At 39.4% G+C, this 19,194-nt stretch overlaps 1 protein-coding gene across 2 annotated transcripts; it reads left to right on the top strand.

The window, feature by feature from the left end:
• The first annotated feature begins 4,996 nt into the window (after nucleotides 1-4,996).
• Nucleotides 4,997-9,986, top strand: dusp12 (dual specificity phosphatase 12). Of its 2 annotated transcripts, none has more exons than XM_026150895.2 (8): nucleotides 4,997-5,226; nucleotides 5,999-6,293; nucleotides 6,438-6,551; nucleotides 6,700-6,818; nucleotides 6,943-7,030; nucleotides 8,542-8,633; nucleotides 9,358-9,437; nucleotides 9,591-9,986. In XM_026150895.2, the coding sequence occupies exons 2-8, from the start codon at nucleotides 6,031-6,033 to the stop codon at nucleotides 9,732-9,734; spliced, it is 900 nt and encodes a 299-aa protein (XP_026006680.1). In that variant the 5' UTR covers nucleotides 4,997-5,226; nucleotides 5,999-6,030; the 3' UTR covers nucleotides 9,735-9,986. The 2 variants fall into 2 exon arrangements, with proteins under 2 accessions (XP_026006680.1, XP_026006682.1); XM_026150897.2 differs by having other exon boundaries at nucleotides 5,017-5,226; nucleotides 6,029-6,293.
• Nucleotides 9,987-19,194: the final 9,208 nt, after the last annotated feature.

The following is a 19,194-nucleotide window of genomic DNA, read 5'->3' as shown; positions in this document are numbered from 1 at the left end:
CAAAATCCAAAACACATGCAAAATACAAAACACGTACAAAATACAAAACACATGCAAAATACAAAACACGTACAAAATACAAAACGCGTGCAAAATCCAAAACATGTACAAAATACAAAACACGTGCAAACCCCAAAACACATGCAAAATCCAAAACACAACGGAAGTGCTCCAGGACGCTAGGGGCAGTGTTGAGCTTTTGTTACCTAGTAACTACACAAGCCAGGAAGTACCAATGACCGGATTTGGGGTCTGCAGCCTTAAAGGCCGCATTTTAAGGCCGATTATGTCACAGCGACACGACAAAGACTGTCCCAATTCAAAGGCTGCTCGAAATGCGGCCCTCAAATGCGTCCTTAATTTCCCTGAATTTTAAGGATGGGTCTGTGTAGCCTTCATGGCCCAACATATCCCAGACTTCATAGCGCGGCGGTGGTTTGGATAATTTTGCCGAAAAAAAACGGCGGAAGCGGAGCGGACGAAGAGTAAACTTCCAGAAGTAAGTACTGAATATTATGTCACTTATTTATGCGCAAATGTTTTTATAATGAAGAACATTAAAACATTACTGTTGGCAACATGTCGGGAAAGTTATGTGACATTAGCGACGTTTGTACTAACTTGGTTTTAAAGCCTTCACTTCAAAATATTCGCCGTTCAATAGCTGACTTTAATCTTACAGAGAATGTGATGATTTTATGCGTAATTAAAGTCAGTCATGTCAGTCAGCTGACGGTTCACTCCTTAAGCTGAAAGAAAGATGCTTTAATCACAGGAGTCACACATGTGTCCACTGTACCATCTGGGAACTCTTCTTGTTTAGCACTCGTAATGACACAAACACTAAATCCTCCTTCTCTGGTGCTGTTTTGTAGCAGTGTGTACACCTGAGACTGTCACCTGTCTGTCTGTCCTGCACTCTCTCTCTGTTTCTTTCTCTCTGATTGTGGAATAAAAGTCTGAACATGTATTTATAAGTCACACTTGTGTTTGAATCCTGCAGCTTATCACACATTTGATTTCTATGTGTGACACCTGCAAGTGTCCAGAGTGAGAACAGACTGAGGGACCCACTGCATTACATCATCTGTGAGGCTTTGCACCCCTGATGATCCACCAGGACAATCTCAGCAGTATGTGAGGAAGAGGAGGAGGAAGAGCCAGCAGCAGCTGACAGATGGAGAGAATAGACAGACTGTTCCCTGTTTGTGAAGGACTGCTAGAAAAGTTTAAAATAACTAATTGTCTGTCCTGAATCAGTCTTATTAGGTAATGTTCAAAAAATTTTATCATTCCAGTGTTTCCAGTGTGGGAGAAAGTACTCAGGGCCTTCAAGTTACGCACTATGAAAGGCAGCAACAAGTTTAATGTTCAGAAACCTAAAGTCTGTATCAGCAGCAGAATGGAACTAAAAATAAATGTTTGTTTCAGTTCTATGAAGCTTTGAGTATTTTGGATCAGTAGCACTGCTGTGTTTGTTGCATCATATTGCTGTAATTGTTTATATGCTTTATATATTCTGAGGTAAGTTGATCTATAGTGTTACATCATATTCTATAAGGATGTTATGTGTTTGTATACTTTCTGCCCAGTTTGACCCATTTAGCAGACGTCAGCCTGTTTAAAGCTCTGATATCTATTCTGTATGACTTAAAGCAGTTATGACATGGTCTGATTTTCTCACCCAATAAAGGAATATTTAATACATCAGTCTACTCTTCATTTTATCAGAAACATATATATACTATTATATATTGTACATATATTTATTAGTTTCAGATGTAGCCATTCTTGTATTTTGCTTGTTTACATTATTGTATTTTGCACAACTCTGTTGCTTGTGAAGCTCGCACACAAGAATTTCACTCACATGTGCTGTACCAATGTACCTGCACATGTGATGTGACAATAAAAGTGATTTGATTTGAAACAGCTCACAGCTTGTACATTTTCTTTTTACACATGTATGTAAGCATTTGAGCCAAATTTAGTAATGCCAACATACTGAAGGAACAACATTTGTCTCTTATATATGATACACCTATATATGCACTGTCAATATACATTTTGAACCAGCTGCAGATGTCAGAGTAACAACTGACTGACCCCCACATAAAGTGCGTTACAGTAGTCCACAGGGGAAGAAATAAAAGCATGGATCACGGTTTCAAAGTGCTGCCTAGAAAGAAACGATTTCACTCTTGCCAGTCGCCTTAAATGATAAAAATGGACTGGTCCAACTTAAAACCAAGGGCAGTAACAACAGGTTTAAAATAAACCTCCAGGGGTTCCAAATGAAAAGAAGAGGACTCACAGGGGCCACTGGGTCCAAACACCAACAAATCTGTTTTCTTTTCATTCAAATTTAAAAAGTTTAGAGCCAACCAAGCTTTAATGTCATCTAGGCATGTCAAGAGAGGTTTTATTCAGATGCCATCCTTCGGCTTCAGTGGCAAATAAATTTGGCAGTCATTCCTATATACTTGTCTTTGAGTAAAGATTTAAGGTGGTAAGACATGTAAATAACTGCAACTTGAATCTGTACTGAAGCTCAGTATTTGACAAAGAGTTCATGTTCACTGCTGTAATACCTAATAATGACTAATATAATAACCATAATATTGTCCATATTATATTTACATTACCAAAGTGATATGACTTTAGTCTCATGAACAACATTAGCTAATTGTTATTTACTAGCTAATCTTAAATGACTGTTCAGTACAGAAATGAAGCCCAAAAATCATGTTTTACTGTCCTGTGGTCTCAGCCTCAGATACTTATCAAATCACACAAAGCTGTGTTTTGAATTTTGTACGTGTTTTGGATTTTGCATGTGTTTTGGATTTTGTACGTGTTTTGGATTTTGTACGTGTTTTGTATTTTGCATGTGTTTTGAATTTTGTACGTGTTTTGGATTTTGCACGTGTTTTGGATTTTGCATGTGTTTTGGATTTTGCATGTGTTTTGGATTTTGTATGTGTTTTGAATTTTGTACGTGTTTTGAATTTTGTACGTGTTTTGAATTTTGTACGTGTTTTGGAGTTTGCACGTGTTTTGGAGTTTGCACGTGTTTTGGATTTTGCACGTGTTTTGGATTTTGCACGTGTCTTGGATTTTGTACGTGTTTTGGATTTTGCATGTGTTTTGGAGTTTGCATGTGTTTTGGATTTTGTATGTGTTGAGGAGTTTGTGCGTGCTATTTGGAATTTGTAAGTGTTTTGGAGTTTATACATGCTTTGTCTCTAGGGACCACCGTACATACATTACACAAACATCACATGGGGAAGACAGGTCAGAGGACTATAACATGGAAAATGCACAACACGAGGAAAGATAAGGAGAAAAAATAACTCCCCCCAGACTGAGCTCCAACAGGGAGATCAGTTTGAGAACAGAAAAAAACACCTCTCTGCACATAGCACATGAAAAAACTCTTAATACACCAAAGAAACTGTTATGGTTCAAAAATATTGGGGATGGACACCAGAGGAAAAACCCACAATAACAACACTGGTCCGGTCGGGTTGAGTCAAACGATGATTTAATGATCACACACGTGGGAGATGGACACTGTATGCAGACAGTCTCAGATCTCATCTCAAAAAACACATCTCCATAGTTTTATGAAATCAGGGTATTAGAACGCCCCCTCATGCGTAGTGACAGGTGTAATACAATCAATGTTGACAATTTTATTTAACACAAAGAATAACATTGTCTCCTTCCCGAGGGCAGACGCTAACTGCCCCCCTTCTCCTGGCACCGTCTGTACCCTGCTAAGGCACAACATGGCAACTACAAGGACTCTTTCATTTATTAAGACCATCAGTGTGTATTGCTCTAAATCAAGTATATAATATTAAATGAATATTGCTGGATCAGCTACTTCTACTTAAAACATATTAAAACATGACTAAGCACAAAATCACCAAGAATGACATCTTATAAGTGCTGTGTAAGCGCGTGCGGCCTTCCAAGCTCAAAGCCTTTGCCCTCCATAGATCAGCCAGACTCGCGCTGGCTGTAGCTTTTAACCTTTAATTACCTTGAGCACAACTCTAGAATGAGCAACAAACTGCAATGTGTATGGAATGATCATGATTACATCTGCAATGGAAAATCATGTTATTATTCTGGTACCTGTAAGAAAAGATCAAACTAAAGTTATCACCATCACTGTAATGCAAAGAATAATGTAAGATCAAAAACTTCAATTTATGCCTAATGCAAAGCTGGTTATATACTTCTAATGAACTAATAATGGCATATTAAAATATTAAATGATAATGAGAAAAACATCCCCTCCTTATTCTACAAAACACATGGCAAGCAACAGGGATGGGTAAAGGGTGAGAGACAGCCAGTGTAGACAGTGCATCCGGTCCTGCAGCATAAGGCTGGTCTCCTTGATCCACCGTTAGCATCGGAGGGGACGTTTGGAGGGGGAGGGGGGATGAGTGTATATCTGCACGTGTATATATATGTCTCTGTGTGTGTGTGTGTGTGTGTGTGTGTGTGTGTGTGTGTGTGTGTGTGTGTGTCCAGAGTTCAGCTGAGACAGTGTCCTTCGCCCTGCCAGGCAACGTAAACGCTTTTCATGTTCATGTTCAACAAATAGCTAAGAGAAATTAAAAATGTTCCCCTAACCAAGAGCCAAGAGGGTCTCCAGGTTATTTATTTATTTATTTATTGGAATTTTTGTATTTATTTATTGGAATTTTTGTATTGCTCTCCAAGCGTTGTCTAGTTTATCTTCAATTAAAAATATTTTTCTGGGGTATGGTCGATAGGGGTGGGCAGGAAAAACAAGTAAAAAAAACCCTTTATCAATAAAATGACCCAGATTTGGTATTCACCATTGTGTTCCTCTTGCTTTGTTTAACATCAGAGATACTGGCTGTACATAGAGCGTATATGTAAATACGTTTTGACTATTTAATTTTCTGCCATACTTATTATACTTATTGAAATTATTTTGAAAGTATAATAGGCCGGAACTAACGACGCGTGTTTGTGTGTACGTCTACGTTTCCGACCGAGCATTTTAAAACAGGAACCAAATGCTGATGCAGACTACAGCACGTTAACTTTTTGGATTATATTTGAGTCTGTAACGTATTTCACTGCACTCACTTTCTCTTAAATCAGTAGCTGTGTTACACACTAAAAGGCGAAGCCGGTGAGAATCGGCAAAAAGGCGAAAACGACTGCGAGAGATCGCGAGTGAGTGAACGATGTGAGGGTGTGTGGGTTGCCAGAATGAGTAGATGTTAAAGTGAAAGTTCAGATTTATATTTTGGCAACGGCACTGAACCAAAGACGATCGCTACTTGTGACACAGAAAACAAAACTAGTTACTTGAAAATAATACTAGTGACGGTTTCTTTGAACCAAAGTATCCTATTTTTAATCCTTTGCTGTGTCAGAGACAATATATAGAGAAACATGGCACTGAATGGTAATCAGTTGATGAATAACAGCAACGATGGTGGCAAAAGTGGCTTTCAAGAGGAAAAGCTTTTAATAAAAAACGTATTTTAAGCCAAAGACAGCAAACTGTTTGATGATTCGATACTTTTTGTATCCAGGTGACCTTTGAAATTAAAATTCGGACAGCGGTCCAAATTTGCTTCTAAGATTAAAACGTAGTTGTATTCTATTCCTATACTTGTATGTATGTATGTATGTATGTATGTATAAAAAGTATTTTTTGTTCTTGATGCTTATTGATGTTTTTATGTTCACATTTTAATCTCCTAATTTTAAATTGGTATCTAACAAATGAAATGCCAAGATGATCCAAAGGGGGAAAATATAAAGGTTTGATTTGAGAAATTGGGCAGTGATCAGAATGTTTAAAGCTGTAAAGGTGGTCTACAAAAACGGTTATAGACACAGCCATTTACTCCATTCTACTTTGTGTTGTTAGTGCCTGGAAGAATGTCCAGATTCATTTATGACTTCTTGATGTTTTTCTGGCCATATTTCTGCACAGACATTAGTGCTACTGGGTTTGTCTCTGCAGTCATGATTCTGGTGGACCCTGGGCTGTACATCGGCACTGCAGCTAACCTCAACGACCACCAGGAACTGGTCGGTGCGAACATCAGTCACATCCTGTCTGTAGATTCTGTAGACCCCAGCCCACTGTTTCCTGATGATAGAGCCTTTGTTAGGAAGTGGATTGATGTCTTAGATGAAGAGACTTCAGACCTCCTCAGTTACATGGACACCAGTTTCCGGTTCATTAAAGAGGCTGTAGATGGTGGCCGGGCTGCACTGGTTCACTGGTAAGGCAATTTTATATATCAAATCGCAATATTGTGATTTTTAAAAAAATGCTCCTTTTATTTTACTCAAGCTTGTGAAAATATGCAATGTGAAACAATCGTGTTAAGTGTCAAACCGCAAACATGGTTTTGTGTGTGTTTTAGTCAGGCTGGTCGGAGTCGCAGTGCCACCATTGTTACTGCTTATCTAATGAAGAGATACAAACTGGGATTCACTGAGGCTTATCATAGACTAAAGAGTCTCAAACCAGATGTACAGTAAGTTTGTGTTTCACTTTAAAGTACTGTTATTTGTATTTAATGTTTATTAAATCCCCCAGAGATTATATTTCTTACTCCACACATAAAATTTACATTTTTTTTTTAAATTCTCTAAAGCACACTTGCTTGTATGTATGTCTTTTAGGGTCAACAGTGGTTTTGAGGAGCAGTTGTGTCTGTACGAAGCAATGCAGTGTGAGGTGGATACCTCCAGTCCTCTGTACAAACAATACAGACTGACCAAGATCACTGAAAAATACCCTGGTAACCACACACACACATTCTGAGATTATAGTTAAACATTTGAGCACTTCTCATTATTTTTGTTGCGCTTTCTTGTTCTTAAATTATATGTTTTCTTTCTGTATGTGTGCATGTGTTTGAGCAGAGTTACAGAAGGTGCCTAGGGAGGTGTTTGCTGTTGACCCTGCCCACTCCAGCTCCTCTGAAGCATCCTATCGATGCAGGAAGTGCAGGTGAAAAATGGAAGCTGAATGCTTCAAATTACATGTGTCTTTAATATGAATAAGCTGATGGCACACACAAAAACAAAACAGTTTGTTAAGTTGATGATTTTACTTCTTAGCTCAACAGTCCACAGTTTAATTTATGACTCACAGCCGATCATAGCAAACTATTTACAGTGTTGTGAAAAAGTGTTTGCCAACTTCCTGATTTCCTTTTTTTGGTTTTGTTTGTCATACTTAAATGTTTAAAGTAAGCGCAAAATGCATTTTCTAAATGAAGGTGTTCATTTTTAAGGGGAAAACAAATCCAAACGTACAGGGCCCTGTGTGACTGTCAGTCTGGAAAATTCCTACACAACTCTGTAAAAGGCAAAAACACGGAACAGGGGTTAAACTTCCCTGGAGTAGCCAGCCGACCAAAATTACAACCAGAGCGCAGCAATGACCTATTCAAGAGGTCACAAAAGACCCCAGAGGAACATTCAAAAAACTGCAGGTCACATGTACCTCAGTTAAGGTCAGTGTTCATGACTCCACCATAAGTAAGAGACTGGGCAAAAATGGCCTGCATGGCAGAGTCAAAAACCACTGCTGAGCAAAAGGAACAAAAATGCTCATTTCAGTTTTGCCAGAAAACGTCTTGAAGATGCCCAATACTTTTGGGAAAATACTCTATGGACTGACAAGACAAAAGTTGAGCTTTTTGGAAGGTGTGTCCCATTATATTTGGCATAAAAGTAACACAGCATTTCAGAAAAGGAGCAACATTACCAATAAGTAAAAAATGGCGGTGGTAGTGTGATGCTCTGGGGCTGTTTTGCTGCCGCAGGACCTGGAAGACTTCCTGTGGTAAATGGAACCATGAATTCTGTCGTCTACCAAAACATCCTGATGGAGAATGTCCGGGCAGCTGTGCGTGACCTCAAGCTGAAACGCACTTGGGTTTTGCAGCAGTACAATGATCCAAAACACACCAAGTCCACTTTTGAATGGCTTAAGAAAAACAAAATGAAGACTTTGAAGTGGCCTAGTCAAAGTCCTGACTTGAATCCGATTGAGATGCTGTGGAAAAACTGCATCATTGTCTCACCTGATGCAGGAGGAGCTAAGAGGGTCACATCAAAAAGGTTTGCGGACGAAACTGATACCTTCAGTGTGGCTGAATTGCAACAATTCTACAAAGATGAGTGGACCAAAATTCCTCCATGTTGCTGTAAGAGACTCATTGCCAGTTATCGCAAACGCTTGATTGCAGTTGTTGTTGCTAAGGGTGGCCCAACCAGTTATTATGGTTAGGGGGCAATCACTTTTTCACACCAATGTATCCTGGTATTGGTATTAAGTTTGTCTCGAAGTTTGTACATCTTGGATAGGATATGTAATTTCCTAATGTAATCTAAGGAATCCAAGGAACTGAGTGACTCTTCTTCTGAATGGAGAAAAGGAGGTATTCAGCCTGGTGTGTGTGCCAGTTTGAGCTACAGCTTCTGCAGGCAGTAACCTCCACTTTCTCCTTGCAGTCGAACTCTATTTCGTGGCTCCAGTATTCTCAGTCATTTAGTAGGAGAAGGAGCTTCGGCCTTTAGTCACAAAAAGGCCAGTAACCTTACTGGTAAGAAGACATACTGTGAACATTCACTCAATAAATTATTGACAATGTCATTTTTAATTAGTATCTGGGTATTCTTTTTTTCTTTTTTTTAATTTCATTGACTTTTTTTCACCCACATGTTCTTTTTTTTATGTTGCAGAGATACAGCTGCCCTAGATTAACAGTATTAATATTAACATATTTCATATTTCTATTAACGGATGCCCCACCTATATTTACAAGCTAGTTAATCAGAAAATATAATTACTGATGTTATCCAGGAATTTTCAAATGAACTTTTTTGCAATAAAGCTGAAAAACAATAGTAAAGCACTTTTTTTTTTCCCCAAGAGATTTAGTTTTAGTTATTTATTTACTTGCATTCCTTAAAACATTCTAGTGGTTGAATGTTGAGTAATGTAATTTATGACTTGTGTGACGGCTCAAATTTTGGCATTAAAATGTGAATTCAGTTTTTTTCATCTAATAAATAATAATATATATATTTTTTAGTTTTAAGCAAGTTTCAGATTGATTTCTAAAATAGATTTTAAGATATTTGTTTTCTTAGTTTTATGACAGATTTGTTATCTCTGATATGATTTTACATTGTGTTGACATGGCTAAACTGAAGAAAGCTTGACTGTTTCAAACTGGCTTCACAGTACATCCATACATCCATAAAAAAGACTACAAAGTAATCGCACTTACTGAACTTGTAATCTTTCGATGTGTTGTTGTTCAGGAGAGGTCCAGTGTACATCATACTTTATTGAGCCAGTGCAATGGATGGAGCAAGCCTTACTTGGAGTGATGGATGGACAGGTAAAAAACTTGTCATCTTTTCTCTTGCATCATTGTTTGTTACCCCCCAACAACTTTTGAGCAAATATGAATGTTTGATATGACCACCTTTTGCTAATTTACAGTTCTTGTTCATTCTCTCTTCCTTTCTTTTATATATTTGTGTGTGTGTAGCTGCTGTGTCCTAAGTGTAACTGTAAGCTGGGCTCATTCAGCTGGTGTGGAGATCAGTGTTCGTGTGGCCGTTGGGTCACTCCCTCCTTCCAGTTGCACCACAACAGAGTGGACGAGATCCGGCAGCTGAACATAATGAAATAACACTTCCTTATAGTCTGTAAGAAAGGGAATAATCATCATGCATAAAGACATACTCCAGTTTGTAACATGAAAAAGTGATTCAATTATTATCTGAAATACATAATGTAAATAAATACAAATGTAAATATCATTTATCTAAGAATTGTTGCAGGTACTTTTATGTTTCACTGATTAGTATACAACAATACTGTGTGTGTATCTGGGGTTTTTCACCATAAACTAACAAATAAAAAAGAAAATGTCTGCCTTTCACACAAAGAGTGGACCATATGTTTTTGAATTTGAATATTTCATGTTTAAGCTATGAAAGGCGCAATGTGTATCTTAAGCAAATGCACTTATTCGTTATGCTGTGTCCTGACATTGATAATCACCTGCCTCATTCTGTCCTAGTTGAAAGTCTTAAAGTAAACTTTTTATACAGATTAATTGCAGCGTGAGTTATCATGGAATCAATGAGCCCACACTGAAGAAAAACTGATAATTGAAAACATTTACATTTTCTTTATATAGCACCAAATCACAACAATTGACTCAAATTGGTTTATCTTGTAAGGTAAAGACCCTAAAATTGTTGAGAGAAAACCCCAACAGTAAAAAAAAACAAAACAGGACAGAGTCAGGGGAGGGAGACAGGGCAACAGACAAGCTATGGAAGAGAGAGATTAATCATAAGTAATGATTAAATGCAAAATGGCATATAAAACACCCAGTAACTTAAAAGAGGTGAGTGAAGAAGAAACACTAAGCACATCATGGAAGCCCCCAGCAGCCTAGGCCTATTACAGCTGTCGATCTTCAAAGCCCAGGGGCCCGTTCTTCGTACCTCGCTAAGTAGGTTAGCTGGATTTGATTGTTGACGATTTCGTGTGATCTTGGATCGTTCGGTTCCCCGAAGCTCATCCGGGACTTGCTGCCATAGCAACAGAGCCGTAAGCGTAATCCTGCTCGGGAGCAGGTTCACTTTATGTAAACAGGATTAGATCGCGGCCACGCAGGTATGTCTGCTTCATTTATACGAAAGCAACAGCGATATTCCACCACTGTTTCACCATAAATAAATATTATCAATGTAACTAAAGATAATGCAGCACTTGATCCTGCAGCACTTGATCCATTTATTGATTTCACACAGATACATACAGGTCATTTCCTAAAAAAGGGAAATGTACTATTAACATTCTATTACATGTATGTGATTATTACAGATGTAATTCATATTTCAGAGTAGTAATTGGAAATTACTTCATGTAATCAAGATGGGAGACCACGGCTATAAAAGCGAAGGTGGATTTGGGAAGTCTGTCGCAGTCATATCCTGTCCGTATACGCGAGCAGCCCATTGCGGAAGGTGCAAGATTGATAAGGAGAGTTTCCAGAATTCAGCGTATATTGCGGGATAGACAGGATCCTTTAGCTCAGCGCGACAGTGTGCTCATTGAGAGATGTCGATATTCCCGTGAGGGTATTATTTACTTAACCAACTTGTTGACGAGGGGGTGCAGGACCACCACCTGTCTTTTTTTTGCTCTGCCCTTTTCTTGGCTGCTGTTATAAACAAACAGATTATTCCAGGGTCTCTTTCCAAGAGACGAAAAGCAATATAAGTGATAAATATTACCATTCTGTAGAATATTCTTATATTTCCCTTTTACTTGTTCCCATGTTCTAGTGGGTCCTGTTGTGGCTCTAATGTGTAAGGGGATATAATATAACATAATATAATATAATGTAATATAATATTGGATAATATAGTGTAATATAATAAATTTACCCTACCGCCTACTGGTGTTGGCCAGAGGGGCCGATGGCGCGATATGGCAGCCTGGCTTCTGTCAGTCTGCCCCAGGGCAGCTGTGGCTACACCTGTAGCTGCCTCCACCAGTGTGTGAATGTGAGAGTGAATGAATAGTGGCATTGTAAAGCGCTTTGGGTGCCTTGGAAAGCGCTATATCAATCCACTCCATTATTATTGTTATTATTAAATTACTTACGAGTTTAATTTGTCAGCAACTTTCTGCCAGCCCTCTCTCCTTCCTTTTGCAGCCTTTGCAGTGTTCCCTTGCGTTCTGATTAAACTCTGAAACTCCTGAAATCCCTCACTCAAGAGTTCTTGCTCTGCTGCCGAAAAATACCGAGCGCTCTCCTTCGACATTTTCGCCGACCAATCAGAGGGTTGCCGATCAATGTTTCTACTATCGATGCGTAGCTCCTTTTACGACACCCAGTGATCTCACATTACTTCATCCAGCTGTACTGATCGTCAACAGCAGGTGTGTTCGGGGAACCGGATTAGCGAGCTCACGGTTAGCGCGATGGTTTGGTCTTGGATGTGTCATTTGATCTTGGATGTAGTAAGCGACGTACGAAGAACGGGCCCCAGAGCCCCAATACAGGAAGTCTGTGTCGGCACTCTTTTTAAAAAAGTTTTATCCTCTGAGCCTGTGGGTCAGAGTTCACATGGAGCCAATGTGGATGTGAGGAACCAAGCAATGAAGGAGCATCAGCCACAGGTTAAAGTCCAAAAAAAGGCTTTTCATTTAACCCCAAAACAAACTTGGTTAAATTATACAACAATCAAAATCTTGGGCCCAACTGAAGCTAACATAACAAATCCCCCCCCCCATGATCCAGAGTTGTGGTATGACCCAATTTGCAGGTCTCCATATAGGCTTGCTTCACCCTTTTCCACCTCTTGGCTCATCAACCAAGGGACTGGGAGCAGCTGCCACTGAGGTAACTCAGAAAACAAAGAAAGATTAAATCATAGATGCACAACAGTGTAACCTAAAATCTGCGCACTTATTTTAGAATAGTGTATTATGTGATTGTATAAATGAATGAATTCTAAACCAAAACCAATTCTTTGTTATCCTGTAAATTAAATCCTATATTTAAAGAAAGAAAAATGTAAATGTAAGCCTCTATTGTAACACTATTACCACTGTGTGGCTGTACCTGCAGCCATAACAGTGGATGAGGGGACTCGCCCAGCTCTGACTACCTCGAAGTCCAGGTGTCTTCCCTCCTTTCACTGTTGTGGGGGGGACCTGACTAGACTTGCAGCTCATATCCTACCAGTCACACCTGTTACAGACCCTAGATCGTTAATTTTAGGGACCATGACAGTAGGCCTCAAGGTACTGTTATATTTAAATGGCTGGAGTAACCTGTAAGAACTTTTTACACTCGGAAAACAAGGGACTTAATACCCAGATTTTTACCTTTAACCATTTCACAAAAGGTTAAACATTTAATGTCCACAATTTAGACTTGCAGGTTACAGAATCCAAAATTAATAAAAATCAAAGTATAATAATCACATTACCTAAATTATACTTCTCTAATTTACCAACTCTGAGCTAATGCTGATTTTGTTCTGATCCTGTGGAGGAGAGAGGCTGGAGAGGATGGTAAAATGGTAATTGGCCTGTATTTATATAGCGCTTTTCTAGTCCCTAAGGACCCCAAAGCGCTTTACACAACCTGTCATCCACCCATTCACACACTGGTGATGGCAGCTACAATGTAGCCACAGGCACCCTGGGGCGCACTGACAGAGGCGAGGCTGCCAGACACTGGCGCCACCGGGCCCTCTGACCACCACCAGTAGGCGGTAGGTGAAGTGTCTTGCCCAAGGACACAATGACCGAGACTGTCCAAGCCGGGGCTCGAACCGGCAACCTTCCGATTACAAGGCGAACTCCCAACTCCTGAGCCACGATCGCCCCCACAGGATAAAGCAGATCAAAGGAAAAACAGGATCCCCCGGGCATTCAGTGGAAGTATGCTGTGAATGAAAGACCTTCTGAATTAATCATCTTAACACGGCTTCAAATTTAGCAGAGGAAAACCCCCAAAATATACAAAACCAACTTGCAGGTGTACGGTTTGGTCAGTGATTGGTTCCTCTGGCATCTCTGCTGGAATTTTCAACTGTGACCTCTTTAGATCCAATCTTCTGATCATCAGAAGACAAAAAAGAACCTTGTATGTCTTCTTCACCTCACTTGTATACATTTCCACCTTTTCTCCCCCTTTTTTTTCTGGACACTAAATCTTCTGAGATCACATCCTGCCTCACCCACCACAGGGGCATCAAATTACTCAGTTAACATCTAATCACCTGATATCCACACACCTTATCATCCTCTCTCTGACTCAGTCATCCCACATGCATGAACTAAAGTTTAAACTTTAAAATCACTTCATGACATTTTCTGTGTTATTGTTAACATAGATATTTGAGCATTCAGTCATATATGGGTACACTCCTTCGTTTCATTCAGTTTATGTAATTCTACTTCAGTTAGATATCTTCAACATATTCTCACATGAACATTCAGTTTTAAAATGATGCCTTTTTAATTCAAATCAAGAGGATTACTTGCTTTTATTTCTTTCTTTTATTCAAAATCATAATGGGTGAGACATACACTAGTCTGCCAAGGTCAGAGCCAGATCATGTCCTCACAAAAATCAGACATTAGAACAGTTATTTCCACTACTCAAACTACATTTGTCATTTAACATACCATACTAATCAGACTTCTACTTTGGCTTCAGTAAATCATTTTTTAAGAATAAAAATGATTTACTATTAGCAAATAAGGGAAAAGCGTTTTACCTCCTCTCAGATGGAATAAGAGGAAACAGCCAGGGGAACTTCAGTCTCTATCGGTCCCACCTCTTTCACACAGCATAACCAAGGGAGGATTCACATGAGCAGGCCCTATCAAAAAAGCAAAGTTTTAAGAAATATCTCAAAAGTAGAGAGTCAATATGACCCTGTTCATCAGCCAGCTTTATCTGACAGGACACCTGTTATAAATTAAGATGACATCAGCTTGCAGAAACTTTTAAATCTCTCACTGTAAGAGAAGAAGTCACACAGACATCAAACCTATTGTGTCTGTGTGCATTTGATGTAAGAAGGCATCACATCCAGTTCAGAGTCTAAGTGTACAAGATACTAGTAAATGCACTAGTAATTATATAGTGCATTTGAGCACGCAACCTTCTGCTACATCCCACTCACCCAGTCACTTACACACACACATTCATACAGTGTTTTGTATCTATGCCTTTAATCTAACACACACACACACACACACACACACACACACACACACACCACTCATTCCCAGTATCTTTTCAAAGGACACGTCAACAAATGGAGTTGATCAGTCCACTGACCTTCCGTGTAGTAGAGGACCTTGTCAAGCACCCGAGCTACAGCTGCCCCAACACTGAAACCTCAAATTGTGAAGTTTTTCTATCTGTCCACTAGATGGAGCTAATTGATTATATAAACTTTTGGCTGCTTTGTGTTTTATGCTTACCTGCAGTAGTAGGACAGAAATTACAAAGCTCAATGGGAGAATCCTGCAACAGCAAAGATGGTGATGGAACTGAAAAAAATCCTAGGATTTTTTTTTTTTAACTTCAGAATTGAGCTGGTTAAAAGGTAAATACTGCTTTGAAGTAACTGCTCGAATAAGTGCTCTGAGCTATTTCAAGCTGGTTGCTGAGCAGTTAACACCTGCTTCTGGTAGTGTGTGATTTACATTTTCTAAATGTGTGACATCTTCCAGCTGTTCCACTGATTCTTTACTAGACTGAAAATAACATTGCTCTGACAATGGCAAAATTCATTGGAGTAAGAAATCATCACTAACATAACCTCATTGTATATGAGGCCTTTCTGTTTGTGTGAGAACACCAAGTCTTATTCTATTTTTTTTTTTTAAACAAGTCTGTCCATTTACTCTGATAATTTCAACCTTACCTCCATACATACTAATGAAAAAACCAGTATGGCCCACGTTTCCAAATAATTTTAGCCCATGAATTCAGTTTGTCTCTGCTGTTTAGGTTATTATTCAGAAGAGAGAAAGTTCTGCTGGAAAGCACCTCATTAACAACAACAACAACAACAACAAAAAAAAGCCAAAAAAAAGTGTGATCTTGCTCAACACTGCTTGCAATACTGAAAGCAATTGACTATAAAGGATAAAGGTTATCATGTGAAAGTGATAATGTGCTTGAGAAAACTCAAACTACAGCATGTGCATTGTTACAGCAAGTGGTCCTAAGTGAGACTGTTTAACTGTAACTCAGCAGTCCTGTCCAACAGATGCCTGGAAAACTGGAACACACACTCTGGAAATTTGGTGCAGAGACAAAGGGGCAGGAGGAGCAATAATAATGACACTAAAAAGAGATGGTTATGTAAAAGAGGTGGAAAACGGATTTAAAGTTGAGGTGAAAATGTGTGAAAATGAAAAGAGTTGGAAGGAAAGAAAGGGGGATGTGTCTGAGTTTTCCATTCTCTCATTAGCATTGTATTTGGGAATCCATTCCAGCTTCATGCACAGTATGGCTGTGCACGAGTTTTTTTCAAAGATGTGAAATCGTATAATCATCGGGGTCATAAAAAGTAAAGATTTTCTTCTCTGTGAAAGAAAATGATTTATCAGTTCAGTTCAGCTGAATATACTAAAGCTGTGCCACTCAGTTCTATCTACCACTGCTCCCTGAACCTCCCTCACCCAACTCCCCCCACACACTACTACAGCTCTATTGGGATAATATGGTACTATCTTTAAGATATGACTGAGCCTGATTATTAGCCACATGGAGAGGGGTAGACTATTTTTAAAGCATTCCACTATTCCATTTTAACTTTACTTTATGAAACAATTTAAAAAGGTCATACACTCGATCATGCATGCTACCACCATCACTATCAAGAAGGGAGCTTAGACAAAAACAGTGTGGGCCCAGTATCGTGAAAGTGTCATGGTAACCCGAGCCTCTTTGCAATACCCACAATCTTTATCTGTTTTCTATAGTTTAGCTGTAGGAGGAAGATACGTTTCAGTCTTGACAATACTGACAAATGTATTTTTAATTTATGTATTTACTTTTTTTAAGCAATCTTCTAATGTTTTTGTTAATCTCTCTCTCTCGCTCGCTCGCTTGCGCTCTCTCTCTCTCTAATGATATACAGTTTTTTTTTAATTGGTTTGGCACTATTTTCATAACTGAAGTGTACATTTTCAAATCTCTCAGTACAAAACTCACATTTGATCACATTTGTAACACCACTAGTCATTCTTTCAAATCTGATGTCATGATTTCATTGTATTTGCACATATTCCACTTAATCATTGTTTCAGAACACATGATCATTGTGATATATTTTGAGAACATTTGCTTTAATCACCCAAACAAAACAGTAAGATCTTTTTTCAACTTAGTACTTTTACCAATCATTTCATTCAGGAGCAAATAATACAAGGTAAGGGTTTCATATTGTCCTTGTTGATGAATGAGTGTAACTGAACTGTAAAACTTTACACAGCAAATATTACACTTATGTTCAGACATAAAAAAATTATATATACACACACACACACACACACACACACACACACACACACACACACACACACACACACACACACGAAAAATAGAGAGAAAAAACAAGTCATTTACATAAGCAAAATATATATTATTCTGTTTTATTTTATTTTATTTTTATCACTTTTACACAATTAATCAAGCCGGTCATTAACATTGGGCCATAAATTGTCATCAACATCACAGTAGATGTCTTCGTTGTTCAGGCACCGTGGGAAAAATCTCCTGCCATGACGAATCCAGGCTTGACATTGCTCAGCAGTTATATCACCGCAAGCTTCACACATGGCTTGAAGAAGGGAGACATGCTCATGGGGATGGCGATCATACACCTTCCACCTCCATGTAGAGAAGAATTCCTCAATTGGGTTGAGGAAAGGGGAATATGGTGGAAGATAGTGTCATGAAGCGAGGATGTGTTTGAAACCATTCCTGAACCAGCTGTACATGGTGGAAGCTGACATTGTCCCACACAACAACATAGACGATGTCTTCTCCCTGACAGGCCTGCTCCAGTTCATTTAAAAAAACTATCAGGTGTTCAGTGTTGTATGACCCTAGAACTGGTCTACAGCCTACCACACCATATAGCATATCGCTGCACACATTGAGATGTTTCCCCCACGTTGTCCAGGGACGTGGATGGTAGCTCTTTGTCCAATAAGGTTACGTCCTCTGCGTCTAGTTTTTGCCAGATTGAAACTGGCCTCATCAACAAAAATATACTTGTGATGATTCACAGCAGCGTCCAGCTCCATCACCCTCTAAAATGATAATTAAGTTGTTTTTTTTTTAATTACAACTAATAGTTGTCAGTACTGTCACAGTGATTGCATGCCAGTTTAAAGTTTTTCCAGCAAGATGGTGCACCACCACATTATGGGTGCCAGGTCCAAGCATTTCTAGATGAACAGTTTCCTGGAAATTGGATTGTCATCGTGGGCCAGTTGAATGGCCCCCAAGGTCTCCCGATCTGACCCCCTTAGACTCATCTGAAGGCAATTGTCTATGGTGTGAAGATACGAGATGTGCAGCACCTGAAACTACGGATACTGGATGCCTGTGCTGGCATTTCTCCTGCGGTGTTGCTATCAGTGTGTGAAGAGTGGGAGAAGAGGGTTGCATTGACAATCCAACACAATGGGCAGCACATTGAACACATTTTATAAGTGGTCAGAAACTTGTAAATACCTCATGAAAGAATAAAGTTACGTTGAAACCAGGCACACCATTGTAATATATATATATATATACATATACATACATATGAATGTATGTGTATGTATATATATGTGTATATATACACTCAACAAAAATATAAATGCAACACCTTTGTTACTGCTCCCATTTCCCATGGGATGGACGTAGAGACCTAAAATTCATTCCAGATACACAATATAACCATCCCTCCCAAACAGTGGTCACAAATCAGTCCAAATGTGTGGTAGTGGGCACATCTGCTATATTGAGATAATCCATCCCACCTCACAGGTGTGCCACATCAGGATGCTGATCTGACATCATGAGTAGTGCACAGGTGTACCTCAGACTGCCCACAACAAAAGGCCACCCTGGAATGTGCAGTTTTTTGCACTATTGGGGGTCTGGGGACCCAGAACCGGTCAGTATCTGGTGTGACCACCATTTGCCTCATGCAGTGCAACACATCGTCGCATGGAGTCTATCAGATTGTCAATTGTGGCCTGTGGAATGTTGGTCCACTCCACTTCAATGGCTGTGCGAGGTTGTTGGATATTCGTGGGAACTGGTACACGCTGTCGTATACGCCGGTCAAGCACATCCCAAACATGCTCAATGGGTGACATGTCCGGTGAGTATGCTGGCCATGCAAGAACTGGGACATTCTCAGCTGCCATCTGCCCTGAACAATGTGAACCATGATTCATCCGTGAAGCGCACACCTCTCCAACGTGCCATCGAATGTGAGCATTTGCCCACACAAGTCTGTTACGGCGACGAGCTGGAGTCAGGTCAAGACCCCGATGAGGACGACGGGCATGCAGTTGAGCGTCCC

The sequence above is a fragment of the Astatotilapia calliptera genome, chromosome 18 (genome assembly GCF_964374335.1).
Source record: "Astatotilapia calliptera chromosome 18, fAstCal68.1, whole genome shotgun sequence".
NCBI lineage: Eukaryota > Metazoa > Chordata > Actinopteri > Cichliformes > Cichlidae > Astatotilapia > Astatotilapia calliptera.
The sequence above is the reverse complement of the archived record's forward strand: the minus strand, read 5'-3'. Positions and strand labels throughout refer to the sequence as shown.

Bases quoted from the DNA above. Each gene is read 5' to 3' on its own strand.
- dusp12 (XM_026150895.2), top strand. From the start codon at position 6,031: ATGATTCTGGTGGACCCTGGGCTGTACATCGGCACTGCAGCTAACCTC. The intron at 6,552-6,699 runs GTAAGTTTGTGT...TATGTCTTTTAG, and splicing joins AGTCTCAAACCAGATGTACA to GGTCAACAGTGGTTTTGAGG. The intron at 7,031-8,541 runs GTGAAAAATGGA...TTCTCCTTGCAG, and splicing joins TATCGATGCAGGAAGTGCAG to TCGAACTCTATTTCGTGGCT.